This window comes from Saccopteryx bilineata, chromosome X (genome assembly GCF_036850765.1).
Source record: "Saccopteryx bilineata isolate mSacBil1 chromosome X, mSacBil1_pri_phased_curated, whole genome shotgun sequence".
Classification (NCBI taxonomy): Eukaryota; Metazoa; Chordata; class Mammalia; order Chiroptera; family Emballonuridae; genus Saccopteryx; species Saccopteryx bilineata.
The window spans coordinates 59,268,491-59,289,173 of record NC_089502.1 but is presented as its reverse complement, the minus strand read 5'-3'; the positions used below and the strand labels follow the sequence as shown (position 1 = coordinate 59,289,173).

General features: G+C 45.0%; 2 protein-coding genes across 4 annotated transcripts in view; one reads left to right on the top strand and one right to left on the bottom strand.

Annotated features, from left to right (window-relative positions):
* Positions 1 to 7,597, bottom strand: part of TMEM35A (transmembrane protein 35A) — a 31,122-nt gene extending 23,525 nt beyond the window's left edge. Inside the window, exons 1-2 of one of the 3 annotated variants that reach the window (XM_066250074.1) lie at positions 7,503 to 7,597; positions 4,521 to 4,588 (exon numbers count right to left, since the gene is read on the bottom strand). In XM_066250074.1, coding sequence (XP_066106171.1) covers positions 4,521 to 4,552 — 32 coding nt within the window. In that variant the 5' untranslated portion in view covers positions 4,553 to 4,588; positions 7,503 to 7,597. The remainder of the gene's footprint in view (positions 1 to 4,520; positions 4,589 to 7,502) is intronic. The other 2 variants (XM_066250075.1, XM_066250076.1) reach the window with 2 other exon arrangements.
* Positions 7,598 to 7,696: 99 nt separating this feature from the next.
* Positions 7,697 to 20,683, top strand: part of TRMT2B (tRNA methyltransferase 2 homolog B) — a 32,747-nt gene continuing 19,760 nt past the window's right edge. The window contains 4 exon segments of the mRNA XM_066250464.1: positions 7,697 to 7,916; positions 15,881 to 16,109; positions 17,765 to 17,819; positions 19,274 to 19,408. Of these exon segments, the coding sequence (XP_066106561.1) occupies positions 7,697 to 7,916; positions 15,881 to 16,109; positions 17,765 to 17,819; positions 19,274 to 19,408 (639 nt within the window).

The following is a 20,683-nucleotide window of genomic DNA, read 5'->3' as shown; positions in this document are numbered from 1 at the left end:
CCTTAGTTGTTCAATGATTGCTTTCTCATATGTGCCTTGCCGGGGGGGGGGGTAGTGACCCCTTGCTCAAGCCAGCAACCTTTGGGCTCAAGCCAGTGACTTTGGGCTCAAGCCAGCGACCATGGGGTCATGTCTATGATCCCATGCTCAAGTCAGTGACACCCCCCCCCCCGCTCAAGCTGGTGAGCCCACGCTTAAGCCAGAAACCTCAGGGTTTTGAACCTGGGTCCACTGCATCTCAGTCCAATGCTCTATCCACTGCGTCACCACCTGGTCAGGCTACTTTGTTCTTATTATCAGTGTAATGCCTGTTCATTGTAGACAAATTAGAAAGCATAGAAATGGAAAAGAAGCAACAAATGACTCACTCCAAGCTCACTATCGAGAGTAAACAGAATATAGACTAAACAGTTGGCATACTGCCTTTTAAGGCGTTTTTAACATACAAATTTCAGATCATACTGAATGCACAATTCTTTATTTTTTCATATAAGGTTGCTGTCTTCACATACTGTCATGTTGTTAAAACTAATTTATATTTTTACAAACTTTCAAAGACACGATTTTAAGCTATATTTTTCAAGGAGAGAGAGGAAGAGAGACAGGAAGGGAGAAAGATGAGAAATATTAACTCGTAGTTGCAGTACTTTATAGTTGTTCATTGATTGCTTCTCATGTGTGCCTTGACTGAGAGGCTCCAGTCAAGCCAGTGACCCCTTGCTCAAGCTAGTGACCTTTGGGCTCAGGTCAGTGACCATGGGGCCATGCCTATTATCTCACGCTCAAGTCAACCTGCACTCAAGCTGATGAGCCCACGTTCAAGCCGGCAATCTTGGGGTTTCAAATCTGGGTCCTCAGCGTCCCATGTTGATGCTCTATTCACTGTGCCACCACGGGTCAGGCTTAAGTTAAATTTTTATTGAAATGTAACCTACATACAGAAAGGCTTACATATCCAAAGAGTATAACTCAATAAATTTTCTCAAAGTGAACACACCTCTATAACCAGCACCCAGATGAAGAAATCAAATTTTATCAGCTCTCTGAAGCCCCCTAATGCCCTCTGCTAGCCACCCCCAACATCATAAAGGCAATGACACCATGACTTCTAACACTATACCATGAATGTAATTTTTAGTGGTTTTGTAATAGTCTATGGATAGACCCTATTTTATGTAACCAGTCCCCATTTTTTTAATGTTTGACCTTGAAGATGCTTTTTATTTTCAACCGTCAAAACCTTTGGGCATATATCTTTGTCCACATCTCTACTTTCTTAGAATAGATTCCTAGTTGGAATTTCTGGGACAAATAATATGAAATTTTTAAAGGTGCTTCATTCTAATTGCTTTCCAGGAAGGCTATATCAATTTGCAATCCCGCCAGCTATGTGTGAGACTGTCTGTCTCACTGTCCATATATCAATACTTTGAGGAATATTAGTGCTTTTTTAAAATCTTCACTAGTTTGATAGGTAAAATAATATTATCTACTTGATATCATTTGCATATTCTCTCCTTAACAGTAAGGTAGAACAAAGCACTATTATACCTTTTCCTTCCTTCCTTCCTTCCTTCCTTCCTTCCTTCCTTCCTTCCTTCCTCCCTCCCTCCCTCCCTCCCTCCCTCCCTCCCTCCTTTCCTTTTTTTCTTTCTCTCTCTCTCCTTTCGTCCTCCTTCCTTCCCTCCCTCCCTCCCTCCTTCCTTCTTGCTTTTTAATTTATATTTATTTTGAGAGTGAATGTATTAAAGCTGGGGACAGTGAAACAAAAGAAGGGCTTAGGCTAGAAGTGACAGGAGGGGGCCTAGCGGCTCTGCTTTGGCCTCTAGAGACGTTATAGGAAAAGTGAGCCAAGGTGGGGCTGCTGTCACTCACTGGGAAGTCAGAGAGAAGGGGGCCCTGGGGGCCCGTGAGGGGGTTAGCCCAGGACAGGCTGCCGCTGCCCACTGCTCCCCTGGTTGCAAGTCCGGTGGGGAACCTTAGAGTTTAGGAGAAAAGAAAATCACTCAAAAAGGAGACTTGAGTGGGTGTTCCCCAAGAAAGGCACACCTACTTTATCTGATTTTTTCAGCTTTATTGAGATATAATTAACATAAAATTATAATATATTTAAATTGTACATCACAGTGATTTGACAAATATGTATATTGTGAAAGGATTCCCCCATCTAGTTAATTAACACATCCATCACTTCACATATTTATTTTTAGTGAGAATATTTAAGTTCTACTTTCTTAGCAAATTTCAGTTATACAATGCAGTGTTATCACCTATTATCACTAGATTTTATATTAGATCCTCAGACCTTACTCATCTTAGAGCTGAAAGTTCGCACTCTCTTACCACTGTCTCCTTATTTCTACCCTCAGTCCCCTGGCAACTACTTTTTTCTTTTTTTTGGTGAGAGAAAGAGAGACAGACAGACAGGGACAGATAGACAAGAAGGGAGAGAGGTGAGAAGGGAGAGTGATGAGAAGCATCAACTTGTGGTTGTGGCACTTTTAGTTGTTCATTGACTGCTTTGTCATATGTGCCTTGTGGGCTCCAGCCTAGCCAGTGACCCCTTGTTCAAGCCAGTGACCTTGGGCTTCAAGCCAGAGGCCATGGGGTCATGTCTATGATCCCACACTCAGTCCAGCAACCCTGTACTCAAGCTGGTGAGTCCACACTCAAGCCAGCAACCTTTGGGTTTCTAATTTGGGTCCTCAGTGTCCCAGGCCGATGCTCTATCTGATGCCACCATCTGGTCAGGCATCTGGCAACCACCCTTCCTCTGTATTTCTTTTCCTGAGAATTATCTCTAGATGCCTTTGCCAAGGTCTTTATTGAGGTGTATTCTTCATATCAGTTTAAATAAGCTCTTTATACAGTAAAGATAATGAATGACCTTTTGCCATACTTGTATATATTTGTTGTTGTTTATGATTTCACTTTTTTTTTAAATTCAGTGAAAGAACAGGAGGCAGAGACAGACTGCCACATGCACCCCGACTTGGATCTACCCAGCATGCCTACTAGGGGGCATTGCTCTGTTGATCAGCAATGGAGCTCTTCTTAGTGCCTGAGTCAGAGGCCATGGAGCCAGCCTCAGTCCCCAGGGCCAACTTGCTCCAGGAGGGGAAGAGAGGGTAAGAGAGAGAAGGGAGAGGGGGAGGGGTGGAAAAGCAGATGGTCACTTCTCCTGTGTGCCCTAACCAGAAATTGAACCTGGGACATCCACACACCAGGCTGTTGCTCACCATTGAACCAACCTGCCAGGGTGATTTAATTTTTTAATTACATTTTTGTCATATAAAAGTTCTTAAGGTTTATGTAGTAAAATGTACCTATGTGACAGGTTTTTAATTCTTTTAAACTGATTCTTGGTTTAGAAAATTATCTTCTGTCTTTCTGTCCACATTTCAGCATAATCATCTATATTTTACTTTAGGGCATTTCTGATTTTTTTTTTTTTTACCTTCAACTAATTCAGTTGATGCATGGTAGTAAGGCTGAAATTTGAATGGGTGTCAACTGGAGAGCTTGTTGCAAACCCAGACATTCCTAAGATTTGGATTCTGTTGGTGTGAGGTAGGGCTTAGGAACCCTCACTTGTTACAATTACCCAGCCAAATTACACTGCAGATGGGCCACCATCCACATTTTGAGAAATTTTCGCAGAATGCCTTCGTACAGAGAGTTAGCACTCCACATCTAGATGACCGCAGCAGTCTCCCTCAGCTTCCAGGTCACTGCATCTTAAAATCCACCCTATACAGCCCTGGCTGGTTGGCTCAGCAGTAGAGCATCGGCCTGGCGTGCAGGAGTCCCAGGTTCGATTCCTGGCCAGGGCACACAGAAGCACCCATCTGCTTCTCCACCCCTCCCCCTCTCCTTCCTCTCTGTCTCTCTCTTCCCCTCCCGCAGCCAAGGCTCCATTGGAGCAAAGATGGCCCGGGCGCTCAGGATGGCTCTGTGGCCTCTGCCTCAGGCACTAGAGTGGCTCTGGATGCAACAGAGCGAAGCCCCAGAGGGGCAGAGCATCGCCCCCTGGTGGGCATGCCGAGTGGATCTCGGTCGGGCGCATGCAGGAGTCTGACTGCCTCCACATTTCCAGCTTCGGAAAAATGAAAAAGTAAAATCCACCCTATACAGATCTCTTAGAGTTCTCTCCCAGAAACATCTCATGAACACCTCTTCATTAGCTGCTCATTGTTAAGGGAACTAGATCAGACCCCTCATCCCAGAACTTGAGGACCTCCACTATCTCTCTGGATCTGTTGAGATGATCAGCTGGATCTCCAGTGATTCGGGGCCCATTCTTCCATATAGCCAGGGCTGCCTCCTCATGGGCATTAGACACATATTGCTCATTTCTGTTTCCATGCTTTGGCCCTGACTTCCTTTCAGGTTATCCAAATGTCATGCGTTTAACTCACTTCTCACATTCTCTTCCTTCCCTGACTACCAAGAAGATGCTGCTTTCCTAGAATTACCAAAGCTCATTTCATTGTTTTATATCTTCACTGTATGTGTCTTACCTTTCCACCAGGTCACACAGTCTCCAGGGCATGATCGGTGTCTATCCCTTACAGCCTCAAACACAGCCCTAGATAAACGGAAATCACATCTGAAGAATATGGTTAAGGGAACCAAACCAGCCCTAACTGCCAAGTGATTTTAAAACATGTTATTTCTGAGAGTTGATGCTGTAGCCTCTCAGAGATGTTTTACTTGAACCAAAATGAGAGTGTTTGACAAATTTCTAGAGATTTCACTTTATTGTGATTTGATTTGCTGATAACAAAGTTAAGCAAACGTTATCTTGATTTCATTCTTATTTAATTCAACAATATTGCTTATAACCTAAGACATGTCCATTTATTAACTTTCTGGATGAAAAAATCTAACCTTTTTTATAATATGGGGTATTTCTTTCCCCTCTCACAAATGTAATGTAATGATTTCCCTCTTCTAGGAGGACCTGCTTTATCAGATTAAATAAATATAAAAGGGTTAATGGTGAAATGATTACATTATAGCTTCCTTAATCTCTTTTCCCTCTTGTCCCCTCAGGGTCTGCCTTCTCCAATGACAGACCTGCTTTAAAGAAGTTGGCTTGTGGCCCTGGCTGGTTGGCTCAGCGGTAGAGCATTGGCCTGGTGTGTGGAAGTCCCAGGTTCGGTTCCTGGTCAGGGCACACAGGACAAGCGCCCATCTTCTTTCCCTTCTCCTTCCTTTCTGTCTCTCTCTTCCCCTCCCGCAACCAACGTTCCATTGTAGCAAAGTTGGCCCTGAGGATGGCTCCATGGCCTCTGCCTCAGACGCTAGAATGGTTCCAGTTGCAATGGAGCAACGCCCCAGATGGGCAGAGCATTGCCCCCTGGTGGGCATGCCGGGTGGATCTCCGTCAGGTGCATGCAGGGGTCTGTCTCTGCCTCCCTGCTTCTCACTTCAGAAAAATACAAAAAAAAACCCCACAAAAAAACCAAACAAACAAAAAAAAGAAGTTGGCTTGCATCCTCAGAACGGGTGGGGCTGGGGTGAGTCAAGATAAACTCTTTCCCTTTCAGTAAACAAGCTGGGGTTCACTTCAATTCATCAGATATTTACTGAGCTCGTACTGGGCACCTGGCTCTGTGCTAGGCACAACAAAGGAAGCCAAAGTGAGAAAAGGTAAAGGAGTAAACGGGCAAGAGAAGAAATGGACAGAAAAGGCAAAGAAAGGAGAAGAGCTGGTATCCCCATGAGTGGGAACTAAAAGAAGAGAAAGGGAAAAGAGAACCAAAGTCGCTTTCTCTAGCCTTGTCTCACTGGATGGAGCGATGCAGGCTAAGAAACCCAAAGCAACACTTTGGGCTCAAATTTTGCTTACGAGCCATGAGAGCAGTTAGGAAGGCCACAATCTGAGTGAAGCATTTACCAACTCAAACCTTTAGAATGGGAAGCAAAGGACCCCCCCCCTTTAAAAAATAGTATATATGTACATTTACACACAGTATATAAAATTGTTTTTGAATGATAATAGCCAACATTTATTTGAGGGTGTGCTTATTCTGTTCTAAGCACTTTACACATATTAAATTATTTAATCTTTCTCACAATCCTTTGAGGTAGGTGCAATTATTATTGACATTTTTTCAGTTGAGGAAACTGAGGTACTGAGCAATTAAGTAACTTGCTCAAATTCACACAGATTATAAATGGCAGTCCTGGGCTTTGAGCCTTGGTCTAGCTGACTTAATGTTGGCTGTTATTTGAGGTACTGCTGCTCTATGTTTAATTTACTGCTGTACTCACTAGGGCTAATGCATTGCCTAGCACATAACAGGCATGTTAGGCTCTGAATAAATAACTGAAATATTGACTATAAAGTGCTTTCCATTTAAGTCAAATTACTATTAGGCATAGAAATTAAATGTAGGTTCACGTGCTGTAAATTTTATTCCATTAAAGAAACAATTGATTTTTATTTTTTAATTGATTTTAGAGAGAGAAGAAGGGAGAGAGAGAGAGAGAGAGAGAGTGCCACTTACGAGTTGATGCTTCTCCTCTCTCTCTCTCTCTCCCTCTTTCTAAAAAAGAAATTTCCACTACAGTGTTGATAGTGCTGAACCGTTCCTGGGAACCTGTGGTTTAACTCTTCTCAACAAAAGAATAGATTTCTAGCAGGCATCAGATCCACACTGGGTTGGAAGATTGAGAGAGAGAGAGAGAAAGAGAGAGGAATATACAATAAATCTGTCCCTGTATGTGCCCTGACCAGGGATCAAACAGTCTCTGTGCTTCGGTACAGCGCTCTAACCAACCTAACTATTGAATATCTAGCCAGGGACTAAAGCAACAATTTCTTACAGCACATACATGCGTGCACCTTTCAATGTTCTCTTAGTCGTTTTGCTGGGCCTGTGACCCCTCAGAAATGTAGTTCAGGAGTTGATAAAAAGAACTAGTGGTTTCTGGCCTACTTCTGAATTTCATAGTTGAAGAAAAAATTCCTTTCCCTGAGGTTTTAGTATTTAGTAGCCTTGTTTGGGACCCACTTAAGAAACCAGGTTTACCTTGTCATAATAACATAATACTTTTAGCATGCAATATAAAATAGAGGGGGAAGGAATGCCTGAAAAAGCCCAAAATAATGGTTGCGATTTTAGAAAACCTCTTTCATCTCTCAATCTTCCAACCCAGTGTGGATCTGATGCCTGCTAGAAATCTATTCTTTTGTTGAGAAGAGTTAAACCACAGGTTCCCAGGAACGGTTCAGCACTATCCACACTGTAGTGGAAATTTCTTTTTTAGAAAGAGAGAGAGAGAGAGAGAGAGAGAGAGAGAAGAAGCATCAACTCATAAGTGGCACTTGAGTGCCTTCTTCTCATAAGCGCCTTGACGGGGGGGGGGGGGGGGACGTGTCACAGCCAAGCGGGTGACCCCTTGCTCAAGCTAGCGACCTTAGGCTTCAAGCCAGAGACCCCCACACTCAAGCGGGTGAGCCAGCGCTTAAGCCGGCACATTCGGGTTCCAACCTGGGTCCTTGGAGTCCTAGGTCGAAGCTCTATCCACTGCGCAACCGCCCGTCCGGTTGTGTTGAGCACTGCTTTACGATTATCAAGGCTTATCCAGATCCACCAATGGGACAGGGAGAAGAGCTGGCGGTGGGCTGGGTCACAGGGAGGGGTGGAGAACTTGGGACGGAAGCCGCGGGGCAATAGGGCCGGGAATGCTTTTGAAGGAGGTCTGGGGAGAAGCGCCCCCTAGAGAGCGGAGAGAGAGGCTCGGGAGCCGAGCTGCGGGGGTCGGGCCGCCGGCCACTGCGCGAAGCCTGGGGTCCCGCGCGCCCGGGCCGGCTGTGTGCGCTGAGCTCTGTGCACCAGGAAGTGACTCTTCCAGGCCGCTGCGATCCTGGGCACTAGCTGGTTTTTCGTTTGTCTGTAAACCAGGTCTGTAAGAGGGTTCATTGGTTACGAAGGTAAGGGGGTTACCAGGACGGCCCAGAAACCCCGATTTAACTCTTACTGTCCTGAAAACTGCCAGCTGCGCCCAATTGCCGGCCTGGCGGGGAATTGAGAAGACAGGGTAGGGACGGGGACGCCACCCGATTCAGCGCTGGCTGCACTGGGTCGTGTCTAGCCTTAAGTCCCCCTGTGCTCAGACGTCCTCCACAGTCCCTCCCTCCCGGTTCTTCCAGACTATCCCCCGCCCCGCAGCCCCGCAGCCCCGCAGCCCCGCAGCCCCGCAGCCCCGCAGCCCCGCAGCCCCGCAGCCCTGCAGCCCGCCCAAGTTCAGTGGCAGCCTTTACTACTGTGCCCTTCCAACAGGCGCGCGGTGGACAGAACTTGCCCAGAGGCGAGGGGGATGGAGGGGCGGGTGAAAGGGTCTGGTAGGGAAAGGAAGGACCTGACTGCACGTGGGCTGCAATCAAGACGAAGCTGTAAAGCCGTCTGTCTGATTTAGCCAGAAACCATGTCTGGGGCTAGGCCAACTGAAGGAAGGGTGAACAGAGAGTGTAAGCAGGACTTTGCCTGTGGATGAAAGTTTTGCTTCAAGAAGATTCTTGACCCTGTTCACATCTACCTACCACATAGTCTCTGATTTGAACTAGTTTGAGGATTTCAGGCAGGTTAGCCATTCCAGCCCTAGAGCCAGAGGCAGTTTAAGTTCAGTTGAGGCCCGGGGTGAAGAGAAAATATTGGGCTCCTTAAAAAAAAGACAGACAGGGAAAATAAAAATACATGTTAACCATATATATATGGTTACAGGGACAGAGAGAGAGTCAGAGAGAGGGATAGACAGGGACAGACAGACAGGAACGAAGAGAGATGAGAAGCATCAATCATCAGTTTTTCATTGAGAGACCTTAGTTGTTCATTGATTGCTTTCTCATATGTGCCTTGACCACAGGCCTTCAGCAGACTGAGTAACCCCTTGCTTGAGCCAGCAACCTTGGGTCCAACCTGGTGAGCTTTCTGCTCAAGCCAGATGAGCCCGCGCTCAAGCTGGCGACCTCAGGGTCTCGAACCTGGGTCCTCCACATCCCAGTCCGATGCTCTATCCAGTGTGCCACCGCCTGGTCAGGCGACCATATTTTTTTTAAACTGTCAGTGAAAATGTTTATTCAGAACTTGAAATTTCAGACTCTTCCATGTAAAGTAAGCCCCTATCGAACTGATTGCCTGAATTCTTTTTGAAAAATTCTGTCTCATTCCAAGGCCCTTTTCTCTTCCTTCCTGAAGCACGCACTGCCTGCTTTGTGTGCCCGCCCTCCGGTGCTCTGACAGGAGAACAGCAGGAGAAGGGAGACCAGCTGCACCTAGGGGCATGGACAGAAGGTCAGAGGATGTGGGCAAGTAGGTGCTAGGGTAGGGGCCCTGGGGGGAGTGGCCATCCCAGGAACACAGCTGGGACAGTTTGCTAAGCTAGGGAGAGAAAGATCTCCCAGGGAAGGAGGGGAGTGAGCAGATCCCAGGAGTTTGGCTTGCTGGAGACAGAGGGGAGGGTTTTGGTGATGCTCCTTCAATAAGTGAGAAGCAGCAGGAGAAGATGGGCCTCTCTTTGGACTTTTTTTTAAATTCAATGAGAGGAGGGGAGGCAGAGAGACAGACTCCTACATGTACCCTGACTGGGATCCACCCAGCAAGCCCACCAGGGGTCGATGCTATGCCCATCTGGGGTGTTGCTCTACTGCTCAGCAACTGAGCCCTTCTTAGCGCCTAAGGCGGAATCCATGGAGCAGTCCTCAGAGCCCAGGTTCTTTGGACTGTCTTTGCAGTGCTATTCAGGGCTGAGCTCTGGGGACCACAGCCTTCTAGGCTTTACATTAACTAGTATGAGCTTTGACAATGAGCATCTACACACAAACACAATCTCTAGTCTCTACAACCACCCTGGGGGCCCTGAAGACATCTGAGGTTCTCCCATAGTCATTCCCGCCACTCCATTCTCTTCTTCCTTCTGGCCTTCGAACGCTGATTTTGTTCAGGTAGCGCACTGGACCACTTGGGCTGCCATAACAAAGGGCCGCAGGCTGGGGGAGGTGGCTCGCAAAACAGAAACTTATGCTCTACCAGCTCTGGTTGCTGGAAGCCCCACATCAAGGTGTAGGTAGGGTTGGCTCCTTCTGAGACCGTGAGGGAGAATCTGCTCTCAAGCTCCCCCACGACTGCTGGTGGTTTGCTGGCATCTTTGGGCTCCCTGGCTGATAGAAGCATCGCCCCGATCTCTGCCTGCCTCTTCACATGGCGTTCTCCCTGTCTCACCACATCATCTTCCCTCCAGTCAGTATCTGTTTCTATTTAAGTCGATGTGGAGGTCCTACTCTTCCTTGTGGGGTGGAGAAGACAAACGGATGTGATACAGTCTTAACCATATTTTTAAATAAATAAAAACATATTATGTACTAGTCATGTTAAAATTGCACATATGAAACAAAACTTGGTGTAAGAAAAGAGTGTAAAGTTGGTGTTTTGCGGAGGGACCTTCAGAAGTCAGGGTCCAGAGCCTACACCCAGTGCACCCGCCATTAAATCTGCCTCTACCTAGAGCACTACCTTCCTATACAGCATCTCTGGACCCTGGGTCCCTTTCAGATCAATTCCTGAGGCAGAAATAGAGCAGTTATCACACACTTTAAAGAAAAAATCCAGCCTGACTTGGCGGTGGCGCACTGGATAGAGTATGTATCTGGGATGCGGAGGACCTAGGTTCGAAACCCTGAGGTCTCTGGCTTGAGCGTGGGCTCATATAACTTGAGTATGGGCTCACCAGCTTGAGTGTGGGGTCCCTGGCTTGGGCATGGGATCATAAACATGACCCCATGGTTGCTAGCTTGAGCCCAAAGGCCACTGGATTAAAGGTCAAGGTCGCTGGCTTGAGTGCAAGGTCTCTGGCTTGAGCAAGGGGTCACTCGCTCTGCTCTAGTCCCCCCCATCAAGGCACATGTGAGAAAGCAATCAACAAACAACTAAGGAGCTGCAATGAAGGGTTGATGCTTCTCATCTCTCACCCTTTCTGTCTATCCCTATCTGTCCCTCTCTCTGTGTCTCTTTCTGTCTCTGTCACACACACACACAAAATCAAAGTATTTATGTAAAACAGGAAAAATATAAAAATAGTATTTTCTGTGAAAAAATATAGTTCAGTGTGGAATTTGCTAAATATGATGAAAGGTTCTTTAGCGGGAGAGGTGGCTGGTTGGCACCCTAAAATAGTAGGATCCTATTTTATATAATATCTGATTATTCTGAGGAAGAAGCCTAGATCAACAAGGGGCTTTCTGCTGAGGCACAGGGCAATTAGAGCACTATCTCATGGTGGCAGTCACCAGTGAGAGGACACACACACTCACAAAATAGTCTAGAAGTCTAAATACAGCTGTCTCCAAATTGCTCAGCTCTCCTGTCCCTCCTTTGCCAACCCCCAAACGGGCCAAGGGCTTCACTCACGTTTCCATGCCAGCTGGCAGGATGGGCCCTTCCTGTACCAGCACCGCTTCCTCCCCCGTAGTCTGGGCCTTCTGGTGCGGAGAAGAGTAAAAAACATTCTTTATTCTTTGTCTCCTGCCTTTGCACTCATTTCCTTAAGTGGTTTTTTCTTTTTTAAAAAAAATATTATACACGTACATTTGCCTCACCCTGGGAAAATTTCCTTCACAGGTCACACCTGTTTGCTAATATTAACAGGTGGTCCAGGTCAGGCCGTAAGCTCACCATGCTGCAGCAGGCACTGATGCAGAAGGGGAGGACAGGGTTCTTGTGTGTGTCGTTTTTTCAGTTTCCCACATCATTGTACTTTCCCTCACACCACTCACATACATGATTTCATCTCTCCAGTTCTGCATGTTGGATGTAGGGAGGCACGAAGAAGTCAAGTGACGTACTTCACATCGGAGTGTGAGGAAGGGCAGCAACACGTGTTGAACAGTTTCTGTGTTAAGCACAGTCCTAAGCATTTTATATATTTCATTCACACCACAATGCTGAGAGGTAGGTATTATCCGTCCTATTTTTATAAATGATGACACTGAGATTCAAAGTGCTTAAGTAACTTGCACCAAGTCGTAGAGCTAGTGAAAAGCCAACCTGGGCTTCAAACACGGCTTCAAAGTCCATGTTCCTTTTTTTTTTTTTTGTATTTTTCTGAAGCGAGAAGTGAGGGGAAGCAGAGAGACAAACACCTGCATGTGCCATACTGGGATTCACCCAGCATGCCCACCAGGGGGCGATGCTGTGCCCATCTGGGATGTTGCTCCGTTGCGGCTGGAGCCATTCTAGCACCTGAGGCAGAGGCCATGGAGCCGTCCTCAGCTCCAGGGCCAACTTTGCTCCCATGGAGTCCTGGCTGTGGGAGGAAAAAAGAGAGAAAGAGAGAAAGAAGAGGGTGGAGGGTGGAGAAGCAGATGGATACTTCTCTTGTGTGCCCTGGCTGGGAATTGATCCCAGGACTTCCATTCGCCGGGCTGATGCTCTACCACTGAGCCAGCTGGCTAGAGCCAAAGTCCATGTTCTTTTTTTTTTATTTATTTTTATTTTTTATTTTATTTTATTATTATTTTTTTTACAGAGACAGAGAGTCAGAGAGAGGAATAGACAGAAATGGAGAGAGATGAGAAGAATCAATCATCAGTTTTTCATTGCAACACCTTAGTTGTTCATTGATTGCTTTCTCATATGTGCCTTGACTGCGGACCTTCAGCAGACTGAGTAACCCCTTGCTGAAACCAGCAACTTTGGGTCTAAGCTGGTGAGCTTTGCTCAAATCAGATGAGCCTGTGCTCAAGCTGGCGACCTCGGGGTCTTGAACCTGGGTCCTCCACATCCCAGTCTGACGCTCTATCCACTGCGCCACTGCCTGGTCAGGCAAAGTCCATGTTCTTAACGATGTATTTCTTCCTAGGAGTTGGCTGGAGGGCACTATCAATGACACCTGAACTCTGGGCCAGTTTAAATTTATTCTGATAGAAATTTGAAATCCTCCCACAAATGCTTTCATATTATAACAATTACTTTTTTTTTAGTACTTTGTAAACATACAAATGGTACATGGGCTAAATATTACAGCACCTGTGTTAGCGTAAGTTACCTGGTGACCATGACATGCTGATTTACTAGTAAGAGAGGGAGGTGTGGAAGAATCTTACATAGATATCATTCTGAATTAAGGTCTGACTTACATTGGGATGAAATCCAAGGTAGAAGGCAAGGGCAAAAAGGCAGTTTCACAGAAGATCAGCAAGGTGTCCGGTCAGGTCCCGTCTCTTCTCATGTTCTGGGTGCTCAGAAGAGTTCCACAGCAACGAATGATCAGGCAACGTAAGGTAATTAGGCAACAACACAGAGTTCTGCTGGAGGACGAGGGATTCTTTCCTCTTTCCAAGTCTCCTCCTGTTCTAACCCTTCCAGCTTTTTCTTCAGTTCCTCCCACTCTTCCTTCCCCCTGGTGACCTCCTTCAGTATTGCCACTGCCACTCAGTCCCATGTTGTCTTTGAACATCATAATGATTATAATGAACATGTACTGAGTTTTAGTACTGGACACTGCTCAGAAGTTTAAAAATTTTTTATTTAATCTTCTAAGTACTTTTTTTTATTAATGATCCCTTAGTTAACTCTTACAACCACTAACTGAGATAGTTACTGTTATCCCCATTTTACAGATGAAAAGAGGAAGATCAGAGGGATTGTTAACCTGTCAAAGGCCACCTAGCTAGTAAGTAGAGGAACCAGGAGATTGCTCAAGCCTCTGACTTTAGGGCAGGAGTCGGGAACCTTTTTGGCTGAGAGAGCCATGAATGCCACATATTTTAAAATGTAATTCCGTGAGAACCATACAACGACCAGTGTACGTTATGCATTATCCAATAAAAATTTGATGTTGTCCCGGAGGACAGCTGTGATTGGCTCCAGCCACCTGCAACCGTGAACATGAGCAGTAGGAAATGAATGGATTGCAGTACAGGAGAATATTTTATATTTTTAACGTTATTATTATTTTTATTAAAGATTTGTCTGTGAGCCAGATGCAGCCACCAAAAGAGCTACATCTGGCTCGCTAGCCATAGGTTCCCGACCCCTGCTTTAGGGTCTGCACACCTGAGATCTCAAACCTCATTTGTCCTGCCACTTCCCATTGTCCTATTTCTCTTCTTTCTTTCACCTCAGACTCGCTGGATGTGTCAGTGCCTCCCCGAAAGGCATCTCCCTTGCCCTCCAAACTTCATACTCTCCCGGTTCTGAGTTACCAGCATCCCTTCTTGTTCTTCAACTATTGCCTTTCTCCCAGGTTTAGTTACTGCTCTTTTGCTATTCTCTTGAAAGCTCTGTTTGTTTAAAACAATTATTACAGCTTGTACTTCTTATTGGCAATTCATCAAATCTCTAGCCCTGATTTCTTTCCTGCCATGTAGTACTGTTTCTCTACTTGTTAGACATTTCCATTTGGTTGTTTCACTGCCATTTCAAACTCATGCCTCAAACATGAATTTGCTTTTTAATAACCTCCCTGTTTTATCTTTATTTCTCTACAGAAAACTTCCATCAACTCATTACTGCCTTCACGATAAAGTCTATATTTTATTCAAGCATTAAATTTTTTTCAGATCTTACTTTGTTATAGCTTTTCAGTCTATTTCCTCTATTCACTAAAAGGAACTACTACAGGGGTCCCCAAACTATGGCCCGTGGGCCACATGCGGCCCCCTGAGGCCATCTATCTGGCCCCTGCCACACTTCATAAGGGGCACCTCTTTCATTGGTGGTCAGTGAGAGGAGCCTAGTTCCTATTGAAATACTGGTCAGTTTGTTGATTTAAATTTACTTGGTCTTTATTTTAAATATTGTATTTGTTCCCGTTTTGTTTTTTTACTTTAAAATAAGATATGTGCAGTGTCCATAGGGATTTATTCATAGTTTTTTTTTTATAATCCGGCCCTCCAACGGTCTGAGGGCTAGTGAACTGGCCCTCTGTGTAAAAAGTTTGAGGACCCCTGAACTACTATTTTAGCCAGATCAGTCTAAGCCACTAGTCCTCTAAATATCTGATTCACCTTTCTGCTGTCCCTTAAGACCTGGTGCAAGGCCTACCTGCTCTGGGAAGCCTGTTCTGAGTACTTATCAGGAATCAAGAATGTGATGTTTGTTTGTTTGTTTATTAGTGAGAGAGAGAGAGACAGACAGGGACAGACAGACAGAAGAGAGAGAGATGAAAAGCATCAACTCATAGTTGCGGCACCTTAGTTGTTCATTTGCTTCCTCATATGTTCCAGCGACCCCTTGCTCAAGCCAGTGACCTTGGGGTCATGTCTATGATCTTACGCTCAAGCTGGTGACTTTGCACTCAAACTCATGAACCTGCTCTCAAGCCAAGACCTCAGGGTTTCAATCCTGGGTCCTCAGCATCCCAGGTCAATGCTCTATCCGTTGTGCCACAGACTGATCAGGTTGTGGTGTTGTTATAATTTTTTCCTGGTTCTACATTTGTTTTTCTCAATTAGATTGTCAACTTTATAACCCCTTTAGAACCTCATGTTGCACAGCGCCTTACATAGTGTAGGTACTTTATAAATATTAGTTGATTGGTTGGTTGTTGGGTGGGAGGGTAGAATATGGAGAGGGACTGGCCATAGAAGTGTATCCAGAGAGTTGAACTCCTTCCTGGAGGACAAAGACTATATTTTTCTTATCCTATTTGGGGGGGGTGGAATTAAGTCAGTACCTAGCCTTCAGTAGTTCAGTTCTTCTCAGCAGGCCTGTTTTACTGAGTGTTGACTCTGCCAGGCACTGTGCTAAGTGCTGATCTTCTAGAAAGGTTTATAAATGAATGAAAGGATCTGGGAGTTGTGCCTTTGCTTCCAAGCTTCTGTCTGTCCACCTTTCATGCAAGTGAATCTCAGTGTTTCTGTGGTTGGCAGGTATCCCAATGCACAACCCGAGATGCGTTCTCTCCAGAGTGGGTCTGTTCCCCAAACCTGGACTGCTCCCCTGGTGTTCCAAAAAGCCTCCAGTTTGGTCACAGCTCTTCCTGGGCTCAGCATGTAAGGGAAACTTCACTCGTGTGATCACAAGGAAGTGGCAAAGCAGACAGAAAAGTCAGAAGAAACCAAGCCATCTTGGGCCACTAGATTGCTCCTGGCAGGAAAGGTAAGAGCCAGGTTGATGTTCTTTCCCCTTAGCAAGTCCGAATCTCTGGGTGTTCTGGAAGTCTGCATTCCTGATGTAACTAATAGGGATGGCAGAGATTCAAAGGGGAACCTTCGCTAGGACACCCAGGGCAAACCTGAAGACATCTGAGGAATGTTGTAGGAAATGCTTTGGAATTGCAGGAAATATTCTACTTGCCTTTAAGATATTAAACTGGGACCTTACTAAGATGGTCCAAGGAAGGTGGACTGACAAGACAACCAGATGCCCAGAGAGAGACTGGATGGACTAGAAAGGAATAGCCCATTGCAGCCATCAACACACATACCTTATTTCATGCAACAAATGTACTGTCTAAATCAAATGATATTTTAAAAACATTAGAGAGGTGGGCTATCACAATAGTTAAGCCTTTTGTGATATGACTAATTACTTCCTTATAAACCTGGAGTTTTCTTATATTAGGGTTGTCCATCTGTTCGGCTTTATTAAGTAGACAGCACCAAAATGGGCTCTTATCCCAGACTTTATCTTCCCGGGGCTATGAGAATTAGGTCCTCTGAATAATAAGAAAAATGCCAGAGAAAATGGTGGCGGGAAGTACTAATGCATAGTGTAGGTACAGGCAGTCCCTGGGTTATGAAAGGGTTAGGTTCTATAGATTTGTTCTTTAGTTGAATTTTTATGTAAATCAGAACAGGTACATTTACTTATTAATTTTTTTATTTTTTATTTATTCATTTTTTAGAGAGGAGAGGGAGAGACAGAGAGAGAGAGAGAGAGAGAGAGAGAGGAGAGAGAGAGAGAGAGAGAAGGGAGGGAGGAGCTGGAAGCATCAACTCCCATATGTGCCTTGACCAGGCAAGCCCAGGGTTTCGAACTGGCGACCTCAGCATTTCCAGGTCGATGCTTTATCCACTGCACCACCACAGGTCAGGCACATTTACTTATTAAATGCAATTTAGACAGATGTTTGTCTTAACATAGTTTTTTTACCTTTCTGTGGATATAAATACCTAAGCATATTTTTTTACCTTTCTGTGGATATAAATACCTAAACATTTTCATATACAACCTTAAACAATCTTGTGTGGCGCAGAAGATGATGGACTTGTTGGAGGGGACAGGACTGTGTTAGAGGGTCTGGGTTCGATTCTGCTGCCGGAGTCAGTTTCCTGAAGGGTAGGCATCAAGGGAGGTTTGGACAGAGCTTTTCTTTTTCTCATCATACATGGCCCTGTAGCATCTCAGGCCTTTGGTAATTATACAGGAAACTTCGCTGAGCCTCTCTGTGTCAGAATCTTGCTCCTCTCACTTTGCCATTCCTGCTTCAATGAGATAAAAAGCATCAGCTAACTCTTTTGTAGAAAACTTCTTTGGTTCAGAGTTTCTAGGCCCCTGTTTTCTTTCCTAAATGCTGTCACCTGCTGCTCTAGTTCCATAAGGTCTTCATTGCTTAGTTCTTTGCCGTGGGAGTCAAGTAAATATGATATCATTTTCACTGATGTCCAACTGCAGGTGATTACCCATAGCCCTTATGGTGCTCTGTTCCTAAGTATGAGTTGTATGTAAGTCGGACATTTGTGACTTAGGGACTTACTGTACCTAGTTCATATATATATAATGAACTAAGTCTTTGAATTATTTTATCCAAGGCTGGCCAATGTTGTGTCGCCACTCTGGAGGCTGAGCTATGAAGAACAGCTTAATGTTGGTACCCAGCTTAAGTCTTCAGTCCTCTGTCCCACCATGTCAATGGTGTTAGATTTGTAAGAATCTTGACTGGACAGCTCTGCCCAAACACCCCAAGGAGTCCTTAAATTCAATATACCAAGAACTCTGAAATTTTGACTTTGGCCCAGTTATGTCTTCCAAACATTAGAGCCATATATAAATGGCTGTTTCCTTTCTTCCTTGCTTTTTTTTTGTTGTTATTCTTACAGTTTAGCTACCTGTGGTGATTTAAATTTAAATATAGTGAATTATACTATAATGCTTGTTTTGAAAATGGAAATTTGTTCCAATGGATTGATATATTATGAAATAATTTGTACATAATATGTCGTATTTGCTTAGGAATGATTTCAGCTGTAGGAAATATCAGCTGAAGGAAGGAAACAACCCCTCTGAATTGAGTTGCATGAGAATCCATAAAATGAACACACACAAACACACACACACCTCAGACATCTGCTGCCCTCAATTCGCTGAGTGTGTTACGAGCCACACCCATTCATGGCTGCTGTTAGAAATCTCTGTCCCATTCACATGACCCTCATGATAACTCACGAGTGGATAGCCATCTTCCACAAGCAAACTTCAGGTCGTGGTCAGGGCAAAGTGCCACCCTTATTGTAGTATTTATCCAGTTTGAACTACTTAACATGTGAAACTATACTACTCTCTTTGTTAGCTTCCTGTCTTTTCTGTGTGTATTACTGATAAAGTTTTGGAATATGTGTGCCCAACCCTATTTTTCTCACAATCCTGGTGATTTCTTTTGCATGATTTTGTATAGTATGGTGTAGGAAGGCTTATGTTATGTTATAGCAGAGTTGACTGTACAATTAAAATTAAGATTAAAAATTTAGTCTGACCTGTAGTGGCACAGTGGTCAAGTGTCGATCTGGATTGCTGAGATCACCGATTCGAAGCCCTGAGCTTGACCGGTCAAGGCACATATGGGAGTTGATGCTTCCTGCTTCTCCCCCCACCCTTCTCTCTCTCGCTCTCTTTCTCTCTCTTCTCTCTCTCTAAAAATGAATAAATCTAAAAAAAATTAAAAATTTAGTTCCTCAGTCACATGAGCCACATTTCAAGTGCTCAATAGCTACTTGTGGCTAGTGGCTGCTGTATTACATAGAATATAACACCAAAATAGAAGATTTCCTTTACTACAGCAAGTTCTACTGGGCAGCACTGACATATAGCTTGAGTGTTCAGTCTGAAAGATCAGATAAAACAATGAGCGTACGTAAGAGCTCACTCTTGACCTTTCCCCAGTACCTTCTTAGGACTGTTGCTTGTCTATCATTTCGGATTCCTTTTCTGCCAAAAACATGTGGCAAGTGTCTGTGCGACAGTCTTCTCTTACCCTATTTGTTTTCATTCCTTGAGGTGATATTGCAAAAGTCTTTTGTTTTATTGTTTATATTCTTTTGCAGGTGAAATTTGAAGCTCAGAAGAAAATTCTACAAACACTCGAGTCTTACCCCCACATGCTCAATGGATTCAAAATGACAACAGCTGCACCCCAATCGGAGGGGTTCTATTGTCTTCTCCATCCTATTATACCCTCGGTAAGCCCTCATGTCCTGCTCAGTTGCTGGGGATCAGATCTTCTGCTAAGTGATTAGTATGCATTATTGTTTTGTTTACTGTTTACAATCACTCTGGGGGGGGAGGCACTATCATTTGACAGATGAAGACATTGAGTCTTAGAGAGATTAAGTAATTCTCCCAAGGACACACATCTAGAACGTAGCAGAGCTGAGGTTCATACTCAGTCCTATCAGATGCAAAATGCATTTTCTCAACCACTACACTACTACCTCCTTGGAAAAAAATATGACTTTAGAAACCTAAAGATGCCTGACCAGGCGGTGGTGCAGTAGATAGAGCATTGAACTGGGATGTGGTGACCCTAGGTTCAAAACCCCGAGGTTTTTTGGCTCATCTAGTTTGAGCAAGGCTCACCAGCTTGAGCCCAAGGTCACTGGCTTGAACAAGAGGTCACTCGGTCTGCTGTGCCCCCAGTCAAGGCACATATGAAAAAGGAATCAATGAACAACTAAGATGTCACAACAAGGAATTGATGCTTCTCATCTCTCTCCTTCCTGTCTGTCTGTCCCTATCTGCCCCTCTCTGTCTCTGTCACACACACAAAAGAAACCTAAAGATGCCTCAGGGAGGTAAAATTTAATTTATGGCAGAGGTTGACAAACTATGGCCTGTAGGTTATATCTGTCTTGCTGCTTGATTTTCTAATAAAGTTTTATTGGAATAGCCGCTCTCCCTTGTTTATGGATCATCTATGGTTGCTTTCACATGACAATGGCAAAGTTGAATATTGTGACAGGAACCATAAGTCCTACGAAACCTAAAATTATTTACTGTCTGGCTCTTTTTTTTTTTTTTTTTTTTTTTTTTTTTGCATTTTTCCGAAGCTGGAAACGGGGAGGCAGTCAGACAGACTCCCGCATGCGCCCAACCGGGATCCACCCGGCATGCCCACCGGGGGGCGATGCTCTGCCCATCCGGGGCGTCGCTCTGTTGCATCCAGAGGCATTCTAGCACCTGAGGCAGAGGCCACAGAGCCATCCTCAGCGCCCGGGCCATCTTTGCTCCAATGGAGCCTCGGCTGCGGGAGGGGAAGAGAGAGACAGAGAGGAAGGAGAGGGGGAGGGGTGGAGAAGCAGATGGGCGCTTCTCCTGTGTGCCCTGGCTGGGAATCAAACCCGGGACTTCTGCACGCCAGGCTGACACTCTACCACTGAGCTAACCGGCCAGGGCCCTGTCTGGCTCTTGACTGAAAAAGTTTGCCGAATCCTGCTTTATGGCCAGATTGGAACTCC